Source organism: Malaya genurostris, chromosome 2 (assembly GCF_030247185.1).
Source record: "Malaya genurostris strain Urasoe2022 chromosome 2, Malgen_1.1, whole genome shotgun sequence".
NCBI lineage: Eukaryota > Metazoa > Arthropoda > Insecta > Diptera > Culicidae > Malaya > Malaya genurostris.
This window is the reverse complement of record NC_080571.1, coordinates 201,150,759-201,163,132: the sequence shown is the minus strand read 5'-3', so window position 1 is coordinate 201,163,132 and position 12,374 is coordinate 201,150,759. Positions and strand designations below refer to the sequence as shown.

General features: G+C 37.6%; 1 protein-coding gene across 3 annotated transcripts in view; it reads right to left on the bottom strand.

The window, feature by feature from the left end:
* Positions 1–1,194: 1,194 nt before the first annotated feature.
* The window catches only part of LOC131427046 (dual oxidase), a 143,970-nt gene continuing 132,790 nt past the window's right edge, over positions 1,195–12,374 (bottom strand). For all 3 annotated transcript variants that reach the window (XM_058589929.1, XM_058589928.1, XM_058589930.1), the window contains exon 15: positions 1,195–2,151. In XM_058589929.1, coding sequence (XP_058445912.1) covers positions 2,023–2,151 — 129 coding nt within the window. In that variant the 3' untranslated portion in view covers positions 1,195–2,022. The remainder of the gene's footprint in view (positions 2,152–12,374) is intronic.

The following is a 12,374-nucleotide window of genomic DNA, read 5'->3' as shown; positions in this document are numbered from 1 at the left end:
GCCTTTCTATATGATAAAAGCAAAAATTAGTTTCGACCGTAGAGAGACATCTAACGAGTTAAATGCCCTCTGGGTCATGTGGGTACGTGCAATATTTTTGGAATACGAATGACATCCAGTTGAAAAAACGTTTTTTCGAGAAAAAGCCGAACAAAGTTTTTATTCGCGACTAACCGTTCATGGGCGCCCAACCTTCTTCTCGGTCGTGTGTATCCTCGGGACTAATTATGTATCATTTTTAAAATATTATTCTGGAAATTTTGGGTTCATGTTAACATCTGCCTTGGCTAAATCGTCTTCAGTTGTCACGTTACGAGAATCGCTGTGCCCTTATCAACCTATCAACTCTGCAAAAAAAAGACGAGTACTTCTTCAACTCTAATAGAAATCAAAGAAGAAGCATTACTGTTTGAGATTTTGAGCACCCAAATTATTTTTCTGGAACAATTTTATTATCTGTGAAAATTGGCCTAGTCATCTCAGGTAAATCTATGTGCGTTCTGTTTTGGAATTTTCGTCCGCTACCTCGGGAACCGAAAACCAGGAACTGGTTAAGCCAAGTTTGTGAAAAGGCAACTAACAAGACTTTGGAATTGAAACAGTTCTGAATCAAGTGGAGAAGATTATTTTCATTTTTGTGGCATCGTTACTTCTAATGACGATTTGAAATTTCCGACACTCATCACCCTGCATTTCCGGGCCTAGAATTCGAATCTCGATTTAGTCAAATGTCATACGGATAATAACAAGTTTCATTTTTTCCAGAACTAGTACAGTAAACTGGCCCATCCCGAAATGAAATCTTGGGTACGGGCCTGGTTGAGAAGTAACCCTTTATTTAGTTCCTTTTTCAGAATAAAGTTATGTTTTTGAACGAGGATTTATCTAGTGATAGTGAAGTAATCTGTTTTTGCGTTTTTCTAAGATTGTAACAGAAATCTTAGCAGAATATCCAATAAAAAATAAATATACAACACTTTTGTATTCCTTCAACTTAAAACTAGGTGCGATTACACTTTCTAGGACAGCAAAGCAATAAAAAAATTTGGTTTATTCGAAACAGAACGTTTTTTTCTGGCCCGAATAGGCGAATGACCTTAAGTTTTAAACCGCTATAATTAAAGCAAAACAAATACTTTACAGTATAAGGTGTACAACAACTAAGGACAAGACATAAAAAAAATACAATTAAAATTAAAGGTTTTTTAGATCGACTGCTTTATTTAAGATAATAAATACAGATTGCTAACGGCAACTATTTACAATTCTTACAAAAATCGTTTCCTATTTAAAACACATCTACATGAAAATGAACAATAATTGCAGACTTGAACAAAGGCAGAATAGAGCAGCAATTAATTTAAAATACAGTTGTACAAAGAATCGGCTTGAAGCGGCTTGTAAGTATATAACGATGTTAAATTGGTGACATCTAATTCAAATTAATTTTTGATTCTTTAATTAGATGTTTCTATCACTAGCAGCTTTTCGGTTAAGCTTAACGATAATCATACTCACAGATTCTTGCTCAAATGAAATCAGGCAGTTAAATAAATGTTACTATCGCAATATGAAGGATTTTTGATTCGACATAATTAATGGTAACATCACTCACGTTTGCTTACACTTAGACTAATAAAATATGATGCACTGGTTGGTTTCAACCAACTTAACCTATCTACTGAACAGGACAACAAAAATGGTTTATTGGTTTGTTTCTGATGAATATCTCATAGTTTTAGTTCTTCACAAACAGAAAATAAATACGCTCATTGGCCATCAAGGCACTTGGGCTAATACTTCATTACATGAACATAGACTCGAATCAACATCCTAGCGAATGGATTGAACAAAAAAAAACTTATGCGTCTAAGAGGGAGTGACAGTTGCTAATCGCTAGTGATCATTCTAGAACTTAATTTGGCTAAACTATGGGCAAACAATTACGGTTAGAATCGAAGCAACCCAAATGAGCAAAACACGGTGTGGGCGGAGAAAGCCTATCGCGTTTGATGGCGCTGCTTAGCCGAAGTTCTCGAAATGATGAATAAAATATGGCAACTTTCTACCTTTGTTTACTTCGTCGCATGCCGACATGACGCTCTTGGTTAGTGGGCGGGGTCCGCAAGAGAACACTCCAATCTTCGATACCTGCGGGGGGAAAAATAATGTGATTAGTATGTTTCGAGATTCGTGTGCGATATACTAGGTCTACCGGTATCAAATGAGCGTTAAGATACAAATGAGTTGATAAGAAACATTTGGTGTGAACGAGCCTTAATGTTTTTTTTTGGATGGCATGATCAAACATATTCAATATACATCATTGATCGAACAACATCATATTTTTATCGTGGTAAAATAACGAATTTTGTACCAGAAAGTGATTATTTGCGGAAAATATGAGTTTTTTCCATTTGGAGAAAACTGCTGCAGAATCACATCGAACGCTTGTTGAGACCCATGGTGATCATGTCCTTTCAAAAGTAAAATACAAAAAAGGTTTGATCGGTTCAAAGATAATGAATTTGATACGAGAAATGTAGACTGTGGAAGACCATCAAAACAGTTTGAAGGCGCCGAATGGCCAACAATGCTCAATGAAGATGATACTTCCAATCAAAAGCGAATAGCAGCCATGTTAAATGTTGCACAACAAACAATTTCTCTCATTCAGTAATAGCCGTTCAACCGAGAAGGTTGTGTATAGAAGCGTACAGTTTAATAACGCTGGTTAGTTTACACGCGTTAAATACGACAACGGTTGAACTACAGGTAGAGACCTGTTGGCAGCAGCCGTTAAAACGTAAAATCGTGCTGCATAAGAGAGCCCTAGTGCTGGGCCAAGCTGGTGAAGGAAACAACAAAGGGCGTTTCCCAAGCTCTACCCAGGCCACAATATACAGCCACAAGTGCTGAGCAGGAGAGTGCAAAGGCACATTGAAGAAGAAGAGTGCAAAGGCACACAGAAGCAGGAGAGTGCAAAAGCACACCGGTGCGAAGGCACTTCGGTGCAGAAGCATATCGGTGCGGAGCACAAGGAAGAAGGAGACAAGACAACTCGGTCTTTCCATTGCCATACAACACGCAGGTATACACCGGTGACCTGCGCTGGTTGCAGCTGGCGAAGACAAAAGTAAATCGGAAATCGAGTGGTGCTGGATGTCAGGTAGCAGTAGCATCACATCCAACAATCAGCATCCAACAAGAACATCTAGAGCAACGAGGATCTACACGGCAGTGCAACGGAGATAGACAACAATTTCAAGGTAGAAGTTTTTTCTTTTCCTTTTGATTGAGTACTGTTGGTTTCATTTTTTATTTTAAAGTTTGATTAAAAATTTTAATGTGATGGATGAATCCATGGACGTAAATCCTAGCATGAATCCTATACCCCCACGAACGAAAAAATATCAGGAGAGCTCTTCTGGGCCTTGGATAGTCATTTTTAGACGTATATCAAAGCCATTAAACATTTACCAAATTTCTAAAGGTTTGACATCACGATACTCTTCAATCAAAGAGATCATAAAAGTAAATAACGATAAAATTCGTGTTGTGGTAAATAATTTGAAACACGCGAATGATATTGTCTCTTCGGAACATTTCATTAAAGAGTATAAAGTTTACATACCCTCCAAAGATGTCGAAATTGACGGTGTTGTTACCGAAGCGAGTCTTTCGGTAGATGATTTACTCAAGCATGGTGTTGGTCGTTTCAAGAACTCTATGCTTGAGGGTGTGAAAATACTGGAGTGCAAACAACTGTACTCAGTAGTTTATGAAGAGGGAAAAAAAGTTTATCGCCCATCAGACTCGTTTCGAGTGACATTTGCCGGATCTGCGTTGCCGTCCCATGTCTATGTCGATAAAATTCGCCTCCCTGTTCGGCTTTTTGTTCCAAATGTAATGAATTGTACGAGCTGCAAAAAATTCGGACACACAGCTACTTACTGTAGCAATAAACCAAAATGTATTAAGTGTGAAGGACCTCATAAAGATAATGATTGCAACAAGGAAATTGAAAAATGTATTTATTGTGGGGAAAGTCCTCATGAGGATATTTCAGTATGCACTGCATTTAAAGTGCACAAAGACAAAATTAAGCTTTCTTTAAAAGCACGGTCTAAGCGCACATATGCAGAAATGCTTAAAACGGTCATTGATGTCCCCACTTTGGAAACCGAAAACGGGTTTTCAAATCTAGAGGATACAGAGGACTCTGACTCTGACGAAAATAGTGAAGGTAATTCGTTTATCACTACCCAAGGGTCAGTTAAGAGAAAGAAGTCTTCCTCCAAATTACCAAAAAAGACACCTAAAATTTCATCTTCAAAAAAAGATCCCCGTGTTAAACAAAAAAAGTCAAAACCAAAGACTGTGCCTCCTGGTTTGTCAAATTCACAAACCAATCCAGGATCTAGCACAGAAAAAGGTAATAATCCTGTGGGCTCCATTTCACAGCCACCAACAGGATTACTGAAGTTTTCGGAAATTGTTGAATGGATTTTCTCAGCATTCAATATATCTGAACCCCTAAAGACCCTCATAATGGCATTCCTTCCAATAGCTAGAAATTTTTTGAAGCAGTTATCAGCTCAATGGCCAATTGTCTCAGGTTTTGTATCTTTTGATGGATAATTTATCACCCGCCGCAAATGATACAATCACTGTCCTGCAGTGGAATTGTCGAAGCATCATGCCAAAACTTGATTCATTTAAAATTTTATTGCATAGTCAAAAATGTGATGTATTTGCTTTATGCGAAACATGGCTTACTTCAAACATAGCTTTAAATTTAAATGATTTTAACATTATACGTCTCGATAGAGACTCTCCGTATGGTGGAGTGCTTTTAGGAATTAAGAAATGTTATTCCTTTTATAGATTAAACATTCCTTCGACTTCTAGTATAGAAGTTGTTGCTTGTCAAATAAACATTAAAGGAAAGGACATTTGCATTGCTTCGGTATATATTCCTCCAAGAGCTCAAGTTGGACAACGACAGCTTAATGAAATTGTCGAAGCCCTTCCTGCTCCACGTTTGATTTTAGGAGATTTCAATTCGCACGGAATGATGTGGGGTTCCGTTTACAATGATAGCAGATCATCTCTAATATATAATATTTGCGACAATTTTAGCATGACGGTACTAAATATGGGTAGCATGACACGGATCCCAAGACCTCCGGCACGTCCAAGTGCATTAGATTTATCTCTTTGTTCGACTTCAATTCGACTATATTGCACCTGGAAAGTATTTCCTGATTTACATGGTAGCGATCATTTACCAATCATCATCTCAATTAGCAGTAACAAAGGCATTGCTAATTCAGTTAATATTCCATATGATTTGACAAAAAATATTGACTGGATTAAATACCAAAGTAATATTTCAAGTGTCTTAACTTCAATGGAAGAGCTCCCCCCACTTGAAGAATATGACTTCCTCGTTTGTTCGATTCTGGAGGCCGCAGAACAAGCCCAAACCAAACGATTTCTTGGTCCATCGTCTAACAGAAGGCCTCCAAACCCTTGGTGGGACAAAGAGTGTTCAGATGCTAAGCACGCGAAACAAAATGCTTTCAAGACGTTTTTAAAACGAGGAGGAGGAACTCCTCAGAATTTTGAAAATTTCTTGACTTTAGAAACCAAGTACAAGAGCATACTTCGGGCCAAGAAATGTAGCTATTGGAGACATTTTGTCGAAGGTTTGTCAAGAGAAACCTCAATGAGCACTCTTTGGAATACGGCCAGACGAATGAGGAATCGTAACGTGGGCAATGAGAGTGATGAATACTCGAACCGATGGATATTTGACTTTGCTAGGAAAGTTTGCCCAGATTCTGTTCCTACGCAAAGCATTATACGGGAATCTCCTCCAAATAATGGTTTTATTAATAACCCATTTTCAATGATAGAATTTTCTATAGCACTCTTGTCTTGTAACAATAACGCCCCTGGGTTGGACAGAATTAAATTCAACTTGGTGAAGAATCTGCCCGACCTCGCAAAAAGACGTTTGTTGGAATTGTTCAACAAGTTTCTTGAGCAAAATATTGTTCCCCCTGACTGGAGACAAGTGAAAGTTATCGCCATTAAAAAGCCGGGGAAACCAGCTTCCAATCACAACTCATATAGACCCATTGCGATGTTGTCCTGCATCAGAAAATTGTTCGAAAAAATTATTCTACGACGTCTCGACACTTGGGTCGAGACGAACGGTTTGTTGTCAGATACTCAGTTTGGCTTCCGTAGAAATAAAGGGACGAATGATTGCCTTGCATTACTTTCGTCTGACATCCAAATTGCCTTCGCTCAAAAGCAACAAATGGCATCTGTATTTTTAGACATTAAAGGAGCATTTGATTCAGTTTCCATTGATGTTCTTTCAGACAAGCTCCACCAACATGGACTTCCAGCGGTTATAAATAATTATTTGCACAACCTTTTGTCAGAGAAGTGCATGTATTTTTCACATGGCGATTTGGCAACATTCAGAATTAGCTACATGGGTCTCCCGCAAGGCTCATGCCTCAGTCCGCTCCTCTATAATTTTTACGTGAATGACATTGACAGCTGTCTAGTAACCCCATGTACACTAAGGCAATTGGCAGATGATGGCGTGGTTTCAATTACTGGGCCCAAAGCTATTGATCTGCATAAACCATTGCAAGATACCTTAGATAACTTGTCCGTTTGGGCTGTTCATCTTGGTATCGAATTCTCTGCGGAGAAAACAGAGTTAGTCGTCTTCTCAAGAAAGCATGATCCCGCGCAGCTTCAGCTCCATATGATGGGAAGAATGATCCAACAGGTTTTAACTTTTAAATACCTCGGGGTGTGGTTCGATTCCAAATGCACGTGGGGAGGACACATTAGGTATCTGATAACGAAATGCCAACAAAGAGTAAATTTTCTTCGAACAATAACAGGATCTTGGTGGGGTTCTCATCCGCAAGATCTAATAAAATTGTATCAAACAACGATACTTTCAGTGATGGAATATGGATGCGTTTGTTTTCGTTCCGCTGCAAACTCTCATTTTATCAAACTTGAGCGAATTCAGTACCGTTGTTTGCGAATTGCCTTAGGCTGCATGCACTCGACACATACAATGAGTCTTGAAGTTCTGGCGGGAGTTCTTCCATTAAAAGATCGATTTTGGGAGCTTTCATCACGCCTGCTAATAAGATGTGAGGTGCTGAATCCCATGGTAATTAATAATTTCGAACGACTAGTCGAGCTTCGATCTCAAACAAAATTTATGACAGTATATTTTAACCATATGTCACAGGAAATCAACCCTTCAAGATATATTCCTATCCGTGTCAGCATCCTAAGTGCCCCTGACTCAACTTTATTTTTCGATACATCCATGCAGCGTGAAGTGCGTGGAATCCCGGATCATCTACGCTCGACGGAAATCCCAAAAATATTTTTAAGTAAGTTCAGGCATATTGACTCTGAGAAAATGTTTTACACGGACGGATTGCGAATTGAAGAAGCGACAGGGTTTGGTATGTTCAACAATAATGTTTCGGCCTCATTTAGGCTTCAAGAACCTGCATCTGTTTATATAGCAGAGCTAGCAGCAGTTCATTATAGTTTGAGTGTAATCGTCACATTATCTCCAAACCATTATTTCCTCTTCACAGATAGTCTGAGTGCAATTGAAGCCATTCGCTCAATCGCTGCTGGCAAAAATGAACCGTTTTTCTTGGGTAAAATAAAACAGTGTCTGAACGACATATTGAATAATAATTATCTAATCACTATAGTCTGGGTCCCGGCTCATTGCTCCATTCCAGGCAATGAAAGAGCCGATAATTTAGCCAAACGTGGTGCTATTGAGGGTGAAATTTATGAGCGACTGATTGCTTTCAACGAATTCTATAGTTCGTCTCGCCAAAGAACACTAGCCAGCTGGCAAGCATCTTGGGATAGAGAGAATCTGGGTCGGTGGATGCACTCAATTATTCCGAAAATATCGACAAAGGCATGGTTCAGGGGACTGGATGTGAGTAGGGATTTCATTCGTGTGATGTCCAGACTCATGTCCAATCACTACACGTTAGATGCACATCTCCTTCGAATTGGGCTCTCCGAGACTAATCATTTCGCTTGCGGAGAAGGTTATCGGGATATTGATCATGTCGTTTGGACATGCGTGGAGTATCGTGATGTCAGATCTCAACTAATAAATTCTTTGCGTACCCAAGGTAAACTATCCAATATCCCAGTTCGAGACATTCTTGCTTGTCGTGACCTTTCATACATGAAACTTATTTATCATTTCATAAAGAAAATTGGAGTTTCAATTTAATAAAGGCCCCTTTTAAGACTTAGTTCTGATCCCAGCTGCGTCCATGAGTTCAACCAATAGCTAAATTAGAATAAAAATTATGTAATGATACAAACAAACTCGAAACAGTTTATGAAATTATCAACAAAATGTCTGAAAATAACAGCTTATTTTATAATTTATAGAAGTTAATCGTTTGGTTCAAATAATATTTCCGAGTAGATTTCATAATTAATGACGAGTTACCTAAGATGATATTTAAGCTATAAGAGAATATGTTTTAATAAATTCAAAACGTTGTGACTATGTTAGAATTAAATTAGGATAAGAATGTTATGTAAAAGTGATGCTACGGCGAAGAAAAACTTATGTAAACTGCCTTAAGAAATAAACGTATTTATGGAAAAAAAAACAATTTCTGACCGTTAAAACGCTATGGAAAAATCAAAAAAGTGTGGAAAATGGGTGCCACATGAATTGAATGAAAGACAGGTTGAAAACCGAAAAAAAAACCATTTGTGAAATTTAACATCAAAGACACGAAAGAAAATCACGATTTGCATCGAATTGTTACTGGCGGTGAAAATGGATTTACTTTTAGAATCCTAAACGGAATGACCTATTCTTAATCCACCTAGTGATGTGATAATGCCTTTCCTTTGGTTTCTTGCCATTTTTTGAGATAATTTCAGACACTAATTCGGGCTCATTTTTGACACCAACTAATTTAGGTTGATTCGGTTAGTTCACAAAAGCATGCTTCAGAGTTTTTGTCACATATTCGGCAATTTACCTCAGACCAAGCGTTTCAGCAATAACCCATTTACACGATATCAGAGATCACTATCTGAAATAATTATGCATATAGAAACATATTTATTTGCTGATTACGTCACTTGTACGATCAATCTCCGAAATTTGAAATGTCTGCTATATGATATCCGAAATTTACCCTCAACCCAATTTTAGTCCCGAACGAGTCTAAAATTATTAACATCGGTTAATTTATATAGAAGAAAATTGAGCGGTAACGAGTTTTTACGTTTACGTTACTTATGCCATTATACCACCGGAACCGTAAGTGACCAATAGTAGTTTGAACTCGAAAAAACAACACATTTTGTCGGTTACATCACTTATATGGTCATATATCCAGAACTTGAAATCACAGCCATTTGATCTTCGAACTTGATCAATGGCCTAATAGTAGCTTTCAAACGAACCTATGTTTGATGAAGTCGGTTTTGCCATCTTCGAGAAAATTGAGCGCAAAAATAACAACGCGTTTTGTCGATTATGTCACTTATACCATTATCTTCGAATTTGATCAATGACCCAAAGTAGGCATCCTCAAGAAAATTGAGGGTGAATAAAGATCGTTGAAAATACACAGACAATGTCCTATCTCGTCGAACTGAGTCAAATGGAGTATAACAATATGGGTCTCCGAGGCTCCGTTCGAAAGTCAGTTTCCCAGAAATTCTATTACTTTTCTATAGAGAAAGGCAAAATCATGGCCTAATCCGGGACAACCATCAACATTCACTGAAAAACCAGATTGATTCGGCGCTATTCGTGACAGACAACAAATGAACAATTTAAGCCATGAATTGATCGAAAAACGACCAGAATGAGTCAGAAGACACGGCAAAATCATTTACAACACACGACAATGCAACTGCATACAATGTAAAACCAGGATATCATCAAAGTACTTAGATGGGAGCGACTACGTCACCCACCATATTCACCAGACTTGATCCAGCACTTTGATTCCTAGTACAAAGTCTAAAATTTAGTGCCTCATTGGTTCCCTTCAAAAGATGAACATTTGGCTTGGTATCCATGAATTACCAAAAAACAATGGTCAATGCATTGATTTTTTTTATTTGCCCATTCAAAATACTTGTTTCATGTTTACAGAAAACGCTTACCTAATACTGGTATACCTAATAACTGGTACTGATATACAAAAGATGGGTGGGTAATGTAACAGACATAACTGGAGGATGTGGATACGAATAAAACTGGTATAAATTCTTTGCAAATATTTTATTCGTTGCAAAAAACGTTTTTCGGAATTTATCCGATAGTTACAACCTTTGAGATTCAGTAACTGGAACTGAATTCTAGAACTAAGTTCTAAGTGCATCTAGCACAGCATTTTCCTCTTACAGTTATCCACAATCTGTACGGCTAGTAAGCCGAGACTGGTTTCGTCTGAGACGTCATTTTAGACATTGCACTCAGGTGTAATAGCGAAAAGTGTTTTGCAAAAAGTATTAACTTTACGTCTGCCTAGTGGTTTATGTTGAGTCGTCAGGTCGCGCTAGCAGTTCAAAATAAACTGCTACGCACTGATGAGTTAAAGATGAAACGTAAAATAAATCAAAATGTGTATATGCACCTAGCATAAATTTAGGGGTAAAATGTTTTTCCTCTTACAATTGGTCACGAAATCAGTTCTAGAATTCTGGAACTGAACTAAATTTCAGAATTAAGTTCTAGAACTGAGTTCTGAAATTGAATTCCGAACTTGAATAAAGAAGCTGAATGTAGTTCCGAATTCTAGTTCCAGAATCCAAGTGCCGTATTTAGTTCCAGCATGCAGCATGTCTGAATTCTGAGCTTGAATTGTTGAAATTCAGGAATTAAATTCAAATTCAGAAGTCCAAAGGTCAGGTTCGGAGTCCATATCTAATAACTAGCTCCATAATCCAGATCTTAAATTTATATTTTTAATTTTTTAATGAATTCGATGCTTCAAAAATTCAAAGTTTCTGATTCGAATTCCGAACGTAAATCAAGATAATAAATTCAGTTCAAAAATCTAGTCATGAAACCTATTCCAAAATTTAGTTCCATGATCCAGAATCAGAATTCAGTTCAGAGTCTTAGTTTTCAATTTGGAACCTGTAATCGAGAAGCATTATAAGAGCATTGTGGTTATTAATTGAATGACTAAAAATGACCGTCTAAAACAATACGCACAAACGTGTCTCCATCATAATTAGTCAATTAAAAACACTCAAGTTTTAGTGCTTATTTTTACTAGCGAACAAAACATGTTGTAAACCAACCCACTGCGCTCAATCACTGAAAATATTCTGTATTTCTATGTGTAGGTTTTACACGATACGCTTTGTGCGCGACAAAAAAAAATGTGTATAAAAGTGTTGCCAACGTTGAGAGAATAAAAGTTTACCGATTGGACAAGCGCGGGAATTTTAAAATGAAAATTCCGGTTCTTTTTTGATCATAAGGTATGATCGAAATTTCAGTGGAATGTAATAACCACAAAATAACCACTCGAAACTGAAGTTTTCAAAATGTTTTCAAAATGTTTGGCGCCAGTAGTTTTCAAAATGTTTGGCGTAAACGAGCATTAAGGTTAATTTCATTGCTAAACTAAGGCGCGCAAAATTTCAATCACATGAAGTGAACGAATCCTTCATGTGGATGAAATTTTGCGCGCCTTAGTTTAGCAATGAAATTAACCTTAATGCTCGTTTACGCCAAACATTTTGAAAACTTCAGTTTCGAGTGGTTATTTTGTGGTTATTACATTCCACTGAAATTTCGATCATACCTTATGATCAAAAAAGAACCGGAATTTTCATTTTAAAATTCCCGCGCTTGTCCAATCGGTAAACTTTTATTCTCTCAACGTTGGCAACACTTTTATACACATTCTGTCAAATTTTGACGCATATCGTACGATTAGTTTTTGTTTGGCGTCTATACAAAGAAGTTGAAAAATTTTCGTGTGGCGATTTTTATAATGGATGAAAATTTAGAACAACGGCTCGCCTTTGAAGCGCCATTCGGCCGATTGTTGTGCGGTTTCGACGTCATATTCATAGATCCACACCTCATCACCAGTTATGATGCATTCAATGAATGTGGGGTCAATATCTGCGTTGGAAATCATCTCTTTGGCCACATCAACACGACGCTGTTTTTGAATGAAATTCAGCTTTTTTGGCACCAGCCTAGAAGCGACGCGTTTCAAACCCAAAACATCAGTTAAAATGTGTTCGGCTGATCCATAAGAGATGCCCAACAACAC